The sequence below is a fragment of the Alternaria arbusti genome (genome assembly GCF_024043155.1).
Source record: "Alternaria arbusti strain BMP 1465 chromosome Unknown scaffold_4, whole genome shotgun sequence".
NCBI lineage: Eukaryota > Fungi > Ascomycota > Dothideomycetes > Pleosporales > Pleosporaceae > Alternaria > Alternaria arbusti.
This window is the reverse complement of record NW_026249944.1, coordinates 1237697-1251655: the sequence shown is the minus strand read 5'-3', so window position 1 is coordinate 1251655 and position 13959 is coordinate 1237697. Positions and strand designations below refer to the sequence as shown.

At 52.4% G+C, this 13959-nt stretch overlaps 4 protein-coding genes across 4 annotated transcripts; 2 read left to right on the top strand and 2 right to left on the bottom strand.

The window, feature by feature from the left end:
• Positions 1–4034: 4034 nt before the first annotated feature.
• On the top strand, positions 4035–5087 carry J4E86_004064 (uncharacterized protein; the record flags this gene model as incomplete). Its single annotated transcript, XM_051444611.1, has 1 exon — positions 4035–5087. The coding sequence occupies one exon, from the start codon at positions 4035–4037 to the stop codon at positions 5085–5087; it is 1053 nt and encodes a 350-aa protein (XP_051304236.1).
• A 1297-nt stretch (positions 5088–6384) lies between these two features.
• Positions 6385–8437, top strand: J4E86_004063 (uncharacterized protein; the record flags this gene model as incomplete). Its single annotated transcript, XM_051444610.1, has 2 exons — positions 6385–7971; positions 8021–8437. 2 exons carry the CDS (start codon positions 6385–6387, stop codon positions 8435–8437), a joined length of 2004 nt encoding a protein of 667 aa, XP_051304235.1.
• An 805-nt stretch (positions 8438–9242) lies between these two features.
• On the bottom strand, positions 9243–9933 carry J4E86_004062 (uncharacterized protein; the record flags this gene model as incomplete). The annotated part of the gene is made up of 2 exons (XM_051444609.1): positions 9243–9763; positions 9825–9933. 2 exons carry the CDS (start codon positions 9931–9933, stop codon positions 9243–9245), a joined length of 630 nt encoding a protein of 209 aa, XP_051304234.1.
• A 2886-nt stretch (positions 9934–12819) lies between these two features.
• J4E86_004061 (uncharacterized protein) lies at positions 12820–13077 on the bottom strand (the record flags this gene model as incomplete). The annotated part of the gene is made up of 2 exons (XM_051444608.1): positions 12820–13010; positions 13062–13077. 2 exons carry the CDS (start codon positions 13075–13077, stop codon positions 12820–12822), a joined length of 207 nt encoding a protein of 68 aa, XP_051304233.1.
• Between the last annotated feature and the right edge of the window lie 882 nt (positions 13078–13959).

Sequence of the window (13959 nt, the reverse complement as noted above, 5' to 3'; positions counted from 1 at the left end):
ATTAGAAGGCAGGTGCCCCTGCGCCAACCAAGAAAGGCTAGCTCGTGACGCGTTCTTAGCGTCTTCGGGGTCCAAATGTCTCCAGGGTCTTCGGCATCTTCAATCGCGTCGCTTTCGCGCAGCAGCTGGAAACCTTCTCATTCCACAACAAATCGACGACGAATTGGATGCCTTCTTCTGAATCGCGAAATCATGCTCGACCTGCCTCACTCGCATGTCTAGAGTGTCGGCGTACCCACCTCAAGTGCGACGGAACCCAACCTATATGTGGGCGGTGCCAGACTCGTGGTTTTGCATGCACCTACAAGCGTTCTGGACGAGGTCGCCGACGTGGCATAACGCGCGCAGACACTGATGAGCAGCCGACACTGTCTCACACCGTACCCGCTTCCTCTGGCCCGGTTGCGCACCCCGCTGGTGCACAAGCGCTCTCCCGTGCGCCCTCTGCAGCGGAATGGCTCTCCCTCGACGATGCAGCCGCTCCACCTAATCCGGCCCTTCTGCAACGTAGAATGTCAACTACTTCGCCAGACCAGTGCGCCGAGTGGGCTGACGATGAGCAACTGGTGAATCTTTACTATCTAAACTTCCACGCGAGTCACCCAATCCTTCTACCAAGGGACATGTATTGGCAACAAGGATACCCTCGTTATCTGAAAGCGGTAGTTCATCTCATCGGTGGTCGCTATTCACATGCTGTCTCGCTCGACGAATTGCGCGCGAACGTGGCACGAGAGTTTGCTCAAAGCGAAGGAAACACAGCCGAGATGGTACAAGCAGGACTCCTCAACACCATCGCCCTGTTCGCGGAGAACGCTACGGATCAAGGGCAGAAGATGCTTGATTCCACGATCGAACTAGCTTTACGACTCGGCATGCACCAGCGGAGCTTTGCTTCAACGCATGCTGGTGATCTGACTGTGCTGGAAGAAAGCATGCGGAGAACTTGGTACGAATTGTACGTGATTGACGGCTGCATCGCGGCATTGCAGCGAAGATCGACATTCAAAACCAACACAGTAAACGCCGACGTGCTTTTACCATGCGACGACTTTACTTACGAAGCCGGAATGTGCTTTATGCCAGCAACTATGGCCGAATTCCACGGCAACGTCTTTGCCGAAGAGGAAAAGGTATTTTCGTCCTTCTGCTACCGCATAGAAGCCGTACGTCTTCTCGGACGAGTTTTGACTATAACTGGAAAACATGGGGTGGATCGAGATCTGGTGCAGGCCGTTGATAATGCGCTTGCTGCATTTCTATACCACTTACCACGCTCCAAAAGCGAAGCGGAGATCTCAAACACCTTCGGTGATCTGGACGAACTCATGTTCCAAGCGCATACTATCATCCAATGGAGCACCATTCTCGTGCATTATCCCAGAGGCGATCTGATATCTTCTGACCTATTAACACAAGACGTACTTGGAGCCAACTGTACCAAGCTCCTTTGTCCCTGCAATCGACAGCATATCCACTCCGTCAAAGCCATCGAAGCCTCCAAGACCCTAGCTATGTTAGCGGCGCTGCGTACTCCCACTCAAAAGCACACACCACTCTTTGTGTATCCACTGGCTCTTGCTGCTGTCGTTCAGCTTTCCATCGGCGCAATGCACGACAAAAGCCCTCGGCGTTGCTTGGACCAGCACGCTGACCGAGTGAAGCTGTTACTTGGGGTACTCAAATCTATGAGCCGCCAATGGTCGGCTGCTGGAATCGTGTTACGCACCTTGAAAAGGGTAGCATCTGCAGTATTCCGTAGTTCCTCCGTCGATTCACCGTCAAGTATAGTGGCTCCTCCGGCCACATCAATCGACAACGATGCTTTCCCCGACTTCGATCTCCAGGATTTGTACGGACTTGTGGGCCTTGATAACAATACGTTAGGTATATGATAAGCCCGATATAGCCTTCAAGGTCTACTTCAACCATTCGGTCAAAAATGCAAGGATGCAACAATCGTTTCACCTGCGCGAGCCGCATTGGAAAAAGCGTTGTGCTGTGTACATACTATCTAGTACCGTCCCCGCCGAGATGACGCTTGGGTCCGCCTAGAGATGCTCATCGCCGCTCAGTCCCCGTCTCCCATGACCCTTCCTTCATCTTGATTGGAAGATGCATCAAAAGCTCACCACTTTGTGTCGGTAACGGGAGTCTACCGGCGCGTATGTTTATCTGCAAGGACGGATGCAGCAGCTTTGGCGCGTTCAGACTCGCATCACGTTCTTCTCGCAGGATTCGAAAATCGTCCTCCGCATGGTTCGCGAGATGTCTGTTCTTCTCCTTGTGATCCCGTACAGTCATCCAAGGCACGGCTTCGCATCGTAGCGGACACGCTGGATAGTCATGTCCTGTCCAAATCTTGGTTTCGTCTGGTAGTTTCAGTAGCTTTTGTGCTGAAGCATACAAACTCTTTGCACTCCCGCCTGGAAAATCACATCGTGCAGTGCCGATGTCAGCATGAAAGATTGAGTCGCCGCAGAACACGTTGCCTTATAAAGTGTTAGTGTTGAGCACAGATACAGATCGCTATAGCGAGCACTTACTGCCGACCTGGTAACCGATATGATCTGGGGTATGACCTGGAAGATGAAGGACCTTCACCCTCAAATTCCCAACCTCGAGGATCTCATCATCTTCGAAAAGATGATCGAACGCATTTTCGTACTCAACAGCTGGAATACCATACCTCACAGCAAATCGTTTCTGGACCTCGCGAATTCGTTTTCCGATGCAAATGGGTGGTTTGAAACCCTGCTGCGATGAGAGACGCTGCTGGAGGTAAGAAGCTGCTGTCAGGTGATCGGCATGAGCGTGCGTCTCCAGTATTCTTTCGATGTAGTACCCTCCTTCGAAGACCGTGGCCAATAAATCATCAGCTGTCTGAGTATTGATTGTCTGAGTAGCTGTGTCATAGTCGAGCACCGGATCGATGATGACGGCTTTCTTGGACGATGGGTCTACTACCACGTATTGCCATGTCCCTGTCTTCTCTTCAAACAAGCTGTGGATTGCGGGCTCGTGGGACCTTATGGTGTGAGTGCTGTAACTTGATCGGTTTCGGGCTTTCCGCGGGATCTGTAAAGTTGGATTGGTCAGGTTGGTGACGATGCGGCCTGTCCAGCTCGCATACTTCGGTGGATGTGGCAAGCTGACTGTTCCTCGTGCGATGCATTGAGGTATCGTAGGAGTCATTTGAGCCATCGATCGTTGCTGTTGCCTCCAAATGCGGACCTTGGGGGTGTGGTGAGACGAGTTTGGCAATCGCCAAAGCGCCTGGATGCGTCCATATGAGCGTAAATTCTCCATGTCCTAGGATGGGACAGTCAATATCATCCGTTTATCAGCAGTCACTTGTTCATTACATCCTCCGCTTCGTCTTAAGTATTCATCAATCTCGGGAAGCTGACTGCCCAGGTGGTGCCACCTCCATGCAGGGTTCGGCGTCTATCCCTCTTGATCCCCGACATGAGACGCTTTTGATCGCCGACACGACAATAGCCTTTGGGATGACCAATCTACTCCCTTACTATTTCCGAGGCTCTTTAATAGTCGTTGCGTTCACCGTTCACAACCCGCAAAACCGCAAAACCACAAGGAATAACATTACGACAGGCCTACAGTTGTTCGAGCGGAAACAGCAATCATCATATTACCTCTTCAATTCACCGTTATCCGATACCTCCACACCACCGTCAGCAGCTAAAAGAATAGCCATCTGCTTGGCCGGAATGTATTCATCGTGCCATCGCTTCACATCGACGTCCCTCCGGACTGCACTCACCACACGAGGTCGGCCAGCTGGGCGAGGCCTCGCGACAGTCTCACCTGCGACCAGTACATCAAGACATCACAAGGTTGTTGTTATTGGAAACGGTTCAGCTGGTGTCGCAGTCAGCCATCAACTGTTACGAAAAGGACGCTTCAAAAAGGACGATATTGCGGTTGTCGATCCGAGCACTTGGCATCATTACCAACCGGGCTGGACATTGGTGAGCGGCGGCTTGAGCAACAAACTACACTTCAAAAGGCCGATGAGCGAACTTGTCGCATCTGAGACAACGTTCTACAAAGACCATGTGGTGGCCATTCACCCGCAAGACAACTATTTGTCCTTGGGAGGCGATGACAAACTTCGATACGACCACCTCGTCATCGCTCCAGGCATCAAAGTTGATTACAACAGCGTCAAAGGCCTTCGCGAAGCTATGCGAAATCCTGATAGCGTCGTAGCATCCATATACAGCTACGACCATTGCGACAAAGTCTTTCAAAACATTCAGCGCCTCAAAAAGGGTTCGGTCATCTTCACCCAGCCTTCCGGTGTAGTGAAATGCGCAGGTGCACCTCAAAAGATCATGTGGCTCGCAATGGATCACTGGAGACGAGTAGGCCTCTACAGCAACGATTCCGGGAAAAGTACTATCAAGATGACTTTCGCGACTGGTCTGCCCACTATGTTTGGCGTACCGAAGTACAGCGTCAAACTGAACGAAATGCGAGAAGAGAGAGGAGTCACAGGCCTCTTCGAACATAACCTTATCGAGATTAATGGGAATACTGCGACATTCGAACGACCGAACGGCGAACAGCCCGTACAGCGACATTTCGACTTCCTTCATGTTGCGCCCCGAAATGTACCGCACGCTTTTGTGAAAGAGAGCGGGTTGGGCAACGACGCGGGATTCGTAGACGTGGATCAGCACTCTCTCCGGCACAAGAAGTTCAAGAACGTGTGGTCGCTTGGTGATGCGGCCAGTCTGCCTACATCGAAGACAGTGGCTGCGATCACATCCCAAGCGCCCATTCTCACACAAAATCTCTTGCGTACTATGGATGGCAAGGAGCCAGAGTCCGAGTACGATGGTTATACTTCATGTCCGCTTCTGACCGGTGACAAGAAGGTGCTTCTTGCGGAGTTCAAATACGGTGGTATACCGAAAGAGACGTTCAATACATGGTTTGGTGTTGACCAGGCTGTTCCGAGACGCGCATTCTATCATCTGAAGAAAGACTTCTTTCCTTGGGTTTATGATCGATATCACGTGAAGGGTCTGTGGGGTGGCCCAAGTGGCTGGATCAGGTAGCTTTAGATAAGTGTCAAGAGGTGTTGCGATGTGTTTTTTCACAGGGTTAATCCCCTGCATGGAAGTGTTGGATAACGCATCGTGTGTCGGCAGGGCGATATTGGCAATGGCGCGTAGTCGACGCAAAGACTGACGTTAGCATATTTATCCTGTTGCTCGCTGGAGTTTATAATTCTGCTGCTATCATTGAATAAGGGGCGATATGTGCATGGGCGGTTATTACGAAGAGCACGTGGATGCGTGAAATGTCGGTTTTGGTCTGGAGGGCAGACGCGTGCGGGCTCCAGGGCTGGCGGGATAGCACGCTAAGGACAAAGGTAGCTTAGCGCGTAGCCTGACGTAGGCGTGCTGCAGGTGGCTAGCAGGGCGCGTTTGAACTTTGACAATAGGGCGTGCAACGAGGTGATATGTATAACCAGCGCCCAAGCCACTCTTCCCTCTGCTACTGTCAGCCCAAATCACGTACGCGTTACATCCCACTCCGACTACTGTAATCGGTTCCGATTACCTAGCACCATGACTACGAAGACCTCTCGGATCTCTTGCCGGACTTTCGTCGGTCATGCATTTGCCAATTCGAAGGGCTGTCGCTCTTATCACGGCATGTCCGAGTCTTGGAGACGAGGAACAGTCGGCACATGGCGCTAAACCTCTGGTGCAACGTTGCTTCTGTTGTGCAGGACCTCGAACTGGATTTCCCTTGGCCGCTCTGCACGAGAGATGAGGCGCGACGACACCCTCAAAACCCTACGCCACGGCGATGGACCAGCTGGAGGCCGACACAAGAGACATATTTGCATATCAATCCCCTCTTATCTCACGCCCACATTGATATGCACATTGCGAGCCCAACCAGGCCGAGCATGACTCCCTTCCAAGACGTGGAGGTGCCGTTCCACCCGGACGTACCTTGGCTGCCAAGGCGCGCCTCCGCACCCATGGGACATCTCCACCTACCAAGTTCCTGCGCAAACGCCTCCCACGGGCCTGAATGTTGGTATCAGTAGCTGCAGACGGGTATCATGCCCGTAGTGCTACCCTGGCACGCGACATGTTATCATTGAGGCGTCGAGTCGTCGCTGGCCGTGGCTGCGTGGTGACGCGCGCCGCGACTCTGATCTAAGATCAGGACCGCAGGGGTGTGCGACGACATCATTAGAAGAGAGAGTTGTGCCCAGGCTGGGTTCTCTCACTGCACCTCTGCTGGGCTTGTCTCTTTGCCCTTTCCATGCAGCCTCTCATATCGCTTTACTCCTCCACCTCGTCTCACTGAGCGCATCGATATCATTTGCCCAGTATGAACGTCATCCGCAAAGCTGTGCGGGCGATGTTCCCTCCGCCTCGCGTGGCGCCTGACGGTCGCGCGGAATGGCCCTCTCGAACACCATATGTGCTTGCTTCCATGGGCGGAGCGATGGGATTTGGAAATTTGTTACGTTTCCCTTCCCAGGTCTTCAACAACAACGGCATTCAATGGTTTATACCCTACCTCATGGCTGTTTGCCTCCTCGCGATCCCGGTGCTTATCCTGGAAGTGGCTATTGGACAGGCCTACCGCAGCGGCTGTGTCATCGGTTACAACGGTCTTGATCGACGCTTTACCGGCGTTGGATTCGGAATGGTCTGCGTTGGTTACGCTGTGGCCATCTACTACATTCCCATTCTATCCTGGGTCATGGTGTACTTCCGCAGTTCATTCCGGTCCGCAAACGACTTCCCCTGGAAAGATAACCCACAGGAGTACTTCAGTCATGTCGTCAACGAAGTCCCCGCCATTCCCGCGGTCTACAGCGATGATGGCAGTCGAGTCCTTCAGTATGCCTCATATCCTGGTGTGAACCTCGATGGCGAGCTTGTCGGTTGGGTACTCTTTTCTTGGTTCATCGTTTGGATCTGTTTATACAAAGGCATCGCCATTACCGCTCGCGTCGTCTACATTACCATCGTCTTGCCTATCATCATGACCGTTATCCTTGTCGGCCGTGGTGCGTCTCTGCCCAACGCTGGCCGAGGTATCAAACTATACTTTGGGGAGTTCAACGCCGATCAGCTTGCCGCAGGCAAGATTTGGCAAGCTGCAACCAGTCAGGTCTTCTACTCTACCGGTGTCGGTTTTGGCTATTACTCTGCCTACGCCTCGTACAACTCCAAGTTCTCTGATGCTGTCCAAGACGCCATGATGATCTGCAGTGCCAATGCACTGTTTGAGTCGTTCGCGGCCTTTGCTGTCTTCGGTGTTGTCGGTTACTTGGGCCTGCAGCCTGGTGTTGGTGACCCGGTCGGAACATATACGCTCGGCTTCTACACCCTCCCCAGCGCCATCCAGGAAATGCCCGGTGCTCCATTCTGGTCTGTTCTGTTCTTCCTGACTCTGTTCCTACTTGGTATCAGTTCATCGTACGCGCTGCTCGATGCTATGATCACTACCATTTGCGACACTCACTGGGGAAGGAAGTACAAGCACTCGACCATCGCCACGATCATCACCGTCATCTCAGCCCTGGTATCATTGTTTTACTCAACAGGATTCGGTTATGAAGCTACCAATGCTGTTGACGCACAGATCAGCAACATTTCACTTATCTTCGTCGTATGGGCTGAGTGCGTATGCGCTACTTCGTTCTACCGCTACGCCGACGTCATAGGTCAGGTTGGTGCACCGTCCTTCTGGCTGTACCAATGTTCGTACATTGGCGCCCAGATCATCGGCAATGCCATCGCACATACAGTTTCCGACAAGATCGGTGCTGGTGTTGGCTTTGGTCTCTACATTGCTGGCACAATCCTTGCTATTCTCGTCGCCAAAGATCCCACAGTTCCAGCTCCTAAATTTTGGGGCCGTAACAAGATCTTGAACCGCGTTTGGTGGGTTGGCCTCTACTCAGTAAGTGTACGCTTCTCCAGTGACATATGCAGCTACTTACATTATATAGGGGCACCAACTTGCGCGCGACCTCAACTATGTCGTGTGTGTGGGCAAGCAGTGGCGACTACCCGTCTTCTGGGCACCCATCCTTCGATACTTCGCCGCACCTGTGCTCTCGATCATCTTCTGCTTTGCCTACCCCACGTTCTACGCCATACGTGGCGACCCCCTACAGATCTTCGGTTTCATGGTCGCCCATCTCATCGTCTTAGTCGTCCTTGTCGGCTTCATCATCCCCAAGAGCCTCAATATCTTCGTACCTCCAGAACGCCGCGAGGAAGGAAACAGACAATACGCGCCCCAGACGGTACTTGGAAAGGACGACACAAACATTGTGGGTGGTGTTGCGCCTGGGCAGGAGTACGAAGCAGGCCTGTCAGTGCCGCCAGCTTACGACTCTGACAAAATGGAGGACAAGAAGTGAGTGGTATATGCAGCGGCATCTGATTCACGTGGATGTGCGTATGAATGATCCGGCCCATTGCAACGATTACCCAAGCGCCCAACTCAAATATGACAGCCCAAATGCATTGATCTCAAGATCACGTCCATTGCACCAGACTTGCCCATTGCACTTCCATTCTCCGGTTTTGCCTTTCTTCGCCCATGACGCTTGGAAATGTTTGTGTCTCAGGCCACGTTGGAAGCCTACCTGGCTTCGTTATTTACATGTACAACTCGAAATCCAATCATACATACCCTTTGTTCAACAGTCCCTACACAGCCACTGAGCTGCTACACGCCTTGCCCAACCCAGTCGGCTGACTGTTATGATGCCGATTATCCGAACCTCCCTCGCTTCCACTTCCGGTGTATCTCGTCGTTCGGGGCTGAGTGACCGCGGTTCTTTGGGCCGTGCCGTACCTCCACGGTCATGCTCGATCCATCGTAACGCATGCAACGCTCAACTCACATGTAACCTCTCTGAAAAGACTCTTCACTCTACTGCATGATGCGGTTGTCGGCACGAAAGGACGGGAAGACCAACGTCGCATTTGGTGTACACAACTCTACTAGCGAGTTTCGATCCGACAAAATGCGATGCTGCGCCGCATTCATCTAATCGCGGTCTTCACAGCCGACCATTCAGCAGTCTCTCCGGCACTAACAGCATGGTCACCAAAGACGATGGATGCATTGCGACAATGTGGCTGAAGCTTGCGGTACGCCGTATTGCAGCTGTTCCCGACGTGTGATTCTGTCGCCTTGACACGCGGCCAACTCCGATCTTAGAATCCCCAAGCCACTCCACCAAACGCTGCTGCTCCACCGGCCATCATCATCGCGCCAGTCGGCAGCGGCATACCCGGCGCCCGTCCTTCGCTGTCCGAAGCCTCTACCCCAGTTTCCTCAGCCCCACTCGCGTCACCCGTGCTTGCCGGTGTGGGTGTGGACGTAGCGCCCACGATAGTAGCCATAGCAAACTTCAGATCTGTCCATGCTCTCAATTCCGATTGCGAGAAAACCGTGGGTGTTCCACTTAGAATAGAATATTTCTCATCGTAATAATCCGCGTCGCACGTGACGGGGACTTCGGTTAGCACACCCGTCCATGAACAAGCACCGTTCCTGGTTATTGCACTCGGCATGGTCATGTGGTACTCCCATGTCTCGGGGCCTTGAAGCATGGTGAAAGGAATGCAACCGTCGATTTCTGCTTCTGGTGTCTCTATTGGTACGGCGGTTTTGTAGAATGACCGCGCCCAGGATATCATGCTGTCGAGAGACGCTTCTCGTGCTGATTCTTCGGCTGGAGCTGTTGAGTAAGGATCAGCGGCGGTCCTAGCAAAGAACGATGACATGTTACATACACAAGTACGTCGACGAAGGTGTAGGAGTTGGAGTAGTTGTTTCAGGACACTTCTTCTCGTAGGTGGTGGCAGTATCGTCGGACGACATGAAGGTAAGAGTCGGCTCCATTGGGTTCATCAAGTGTAAATACGTCAGATTATATTGCGCGTTGATTGCGCTCGCCAAAAGCGACGCGATCAAAAGGCTCCTCATTACTACTCTGCTGCTATGCGATGCGATACGGTAGGATCATGTGGGGTGCAGCCTCGTCGACACCACGATGGGCGCATGAGTCGCAACTTATTGCTTTCCCACAATCAAGACTGCAGCCCAAGTAGGCAGCTGCCAAGGCGTCGTCGAGCAGTTATATGAGTAAAGGAAGGGATCTAACTAGAAGCTTGACAAGCTCGCTGACGAGTCGCGGGACAAGATAGTGATGGCGATGTTCACGTTCTTGTGTCTGGCAGGCCTAAGCGACCCGGGAGCTCAACGGCGAATGGGTCGCGTGTCTGTCGCGCCCTCAGGCATCCAGCGCGTAAGGGCTGCAATGGTCCAGACCACAATCTTATAGTCTGTTGACCTTGTGCGCGCTCCTCCAAGATTTCTATATTATATCTCGATCCGACGACTACCTTTTGGTGGAAAGCGCGAGAGAAGTAAGACGATAAAGCCAAGCAATGCAACAGCGGCATTACAGATAAAAGTGAGATGACTTTGGCCAGCCTCGGCAAGCGCGGCGAAGGCGACTCCAAACACGGCCGATGTCGAAAGACGCGCGATATTTTCGACGAGCGTAATGCCGCTGAGTGCGTCGACACGCTCGCTGTTCGGTAACATTTGCAGGATCGATCCCTTGGACGCGGCACCGGTACCTGCAGCAAATGGCAGCATCACAGCAACGACGTACATTTGCCAACCTTGTGATACGAATACGGCAAGACCGGTGAGTATGCCATCAAGCAAAAGGCTGAAGCGCGCATAGAACAAATCAAATGCAAATGTTTCCTGCTCGTTCGTCGGTTCGGGGTTGGGTGGCTCTTCGCTCTCCATCGGGTCGACAGATTCTGTTACTGCCGGAGTTGGTGGTATGATATGAACCTGCACTGTCGGTTCTCGTTCTTCGTCCTCCGCTAACTCATTCTTCACGCCGTCACCCAGCCACTTTCGCCCTGCAGCGACGATGACGGGAAAGACGAGAGATAGGAAACCACCTCTCAATGCTGAGTACATGAAGATGAGTGCTCCGTTCTCTTTGGGGCCGAAGTTGAACTCAATGGTAGCATACATCTGGAGTAAGATCGGGATGTAGCCAGTCGCGAGGATACCCAAGAAAACGCCGATACCGAGTGTGAGTGCTCCAAACTGCAGGCGAGTACGTCCATTCGGTAATTCCCACTTTTGCGGTGCAAAGATGCGGAGGGGGCCGAAGAAATGCGCGATGCCAGTGGTTTCGCGAGGTTTCGCGTCCTTGTCTTCCTCCGGCGGTGGCATGGCAGGTAGCGATACTGCTACATATACGCAGCAAAGCAAGAACAACACCATAGTCATTCGAAAGGGCGCAAGTATACCAAAGTAGTCGCCGATAATGCCTCCGATCAAAAACCCGATAGCGCTCCCGAAGTACATGCAGCCTTGGAGTCTGCCCAATGCGCCTGTGCGCTTTTCATGCTCGACGACGTCCGCCACCAGAGAATTGAGGCACAAAACGTATCCATTAGGGCCACCAAGTACTGTGATGACTTGCGAGCATTGCACGATCATGATGCCAGCGCTGCTGCCATGCATGATGCCGATATTCTGAATCAGAAGGCGGACCGCAGGCCAGAAGATCTGAATGATCAAAGCCAACTTGACGCCCAGGCGTTTGATAGTCCATGCAGCTACCAGCAAATTGACAAGGCCGAAGATCGTAGTCGATGATGCCAGAAGTGCAAAAGCCCTGGCCGCTCCAGCGTCGATTTCGCGTCTCGCACATCTATCCACGGGGTGCGGATCCGGCTCATGATGTTCGTAATACGCATCGCAGGTCAATATCCGGAAAGCGTATAGCATAGGAGCCTGCGTGATACTGAATGTCAACGACACAAGGAACGCGCATATCAAAGCCCGGAATAACATTGGGACGGCCTCTTTTTCTTCTCTTGGTTTCGGCTCATCGCGCGGCAGGAGGGGTGTGGTCTCCTCCTCTTGAATGGTCGAAGGACGTCGGAATTCTTGGGCGATAGCCATGCTTGGGATTTGGCATGGGAATGAGAGAGAAAAGCTTGGTGTTGAGGAAAAGTCTTATCGTGATGTGCATGGCGTTGACTAACGCTCTGTGGAAGCTGCGTCCGGGTATCGGCGGGGTAGCGGCTGCGCGTATCTCCAGACTACCCACCTGGGCACACCGACTATATCGCGTCCGTCGTGTACTGGACGCATTGAGCCCACACAAAATGCGAATTGCAGATTTGGGACGCTGCAGTGAGATTTGAACAGCAGAATGCAGAAGCTCGCGATGACGTCAGCCTATCAATACCCTCGCCACTGGGACCATCTTCGTTGCAGTTTAAATTCCTCTGTTTCGGGGCGATATATAGCTGTTGTTTGAACAGAATACAACATACTGTACAAGAAAATTTACAAGTATCGCAATGTGGTCGAGCCACCTGCACGTGTCGGTGGGTAGTGTTAACTCAAAGCCAAAAGAAACTAGGACAAGAAAATTCATTAATGTTGAAGCATCATGGAAGAATGCATGAAATCGATTGAGATGCGATACGAAGATTTTATCCTCGTGGTTGTGTACAATCGCTCAAAGTAGGGTATGCCGTTTCCTGTAAGTTTCCCCCTTCCCAAAATAAACGCCGCTTATACCGTCCATCCAATACCCAATGCCATGCCGAAAGATTTGAAATGTCGTAGCCCCTCAATGCCAAAACGCCAGCGTTCGCTGTCGTCGAGCAAGAAAGTTCTGATGAAGTACAATGCCGAGTGTGTTTGATTGTCGACTTTTGAGTTTGAGTTGTAGTACGCTTAAGCGAACTCAAAGCGCTCGTTGCAGTGCGACATCTCGCGGAAGCAGTGAGGGCACAGGTCAAGACCCTGGGAGGTCAGACCAAGTGCGGCAGATGCGGCGTGGAGAGTCTCGCGGGTTGATGTGGGTGCGCTGGTGGAGGCCGGGGTTGGGGCACCAGAGGCACCGGCGGGAGTGGAAGAGACGGAGTCTGGAGACGTTGTTAGTATGGACGAAAGCGTCGGTAGAGAGATAAACATACCCTTGAAGGAAGGCATCTTGAAGTTGATTGTTTGATGGATTTGTTTGAGGTTGAGTTATTGAGGTATGACGTATGTAATGTTCGTCTGATGTGAAGTGGAATAGATGCAGATGTGAATGTGGATGACAGAAGGCAAAACCCCAGAGCCACAATCCCTCTTATACACCTCCGCCTTCGCCGCGCCTTCCCAACATGACCCTGAATCCAGTCACCAGCGAAAAATTGGCGAGCAAAAATCGTGCGCAACAAGCACCATCCCGACTTGTCCCGGAACCGTTTGGAGAATTTGCGTCGAACGACATCAAGATGATGCGCCACGCTCGCCTCACGCGCTAAGTGGAGTGATGATAACGCGTGCGGACCCACTGTTAGCCGTTAGTGCGGCTGAGATTTTCAGGGCCGCGAGCAAGAGGCTCGCCATCGTGCATTTGATAACGGCTAGAATGTGTTTTCCGGCTTCGGAAAAGGGTTTCTGTTGACCGGTCGAATGCAAGCTGAGACACGCTTGACAAGTTTTTGATGCTTAAGATAGAGCGATTAGTGGCTCGGACAGGTGGAAAGCGAAGTTTTGCTGTCAACGGCCTCGAGACGGGAGATAGTCGGTGTAGCGTATCTGTGCTACCGGTCCTTCACATGTCAGACGTGTTTTGGGTCGTTGCGGTTTCAGACGACGTCATCGCGTTATCGTCATCGGGGGTCGCGATCTTGCGATGCATCCACCAGCCTCGCCTATCTCTGACACCTTCTGTCACGTTGCTGTCGATGACTATGAGACTATATCTTGGAATGACTCAGACAGCTAAGAATCATTGGCAAGCGGCTGCAGAGGTGCCATTTACACATTGACTGAGCGATGCAGCTGTGTGGGCCGTGTCGCTGTTTAGACGCTGGAGCACTT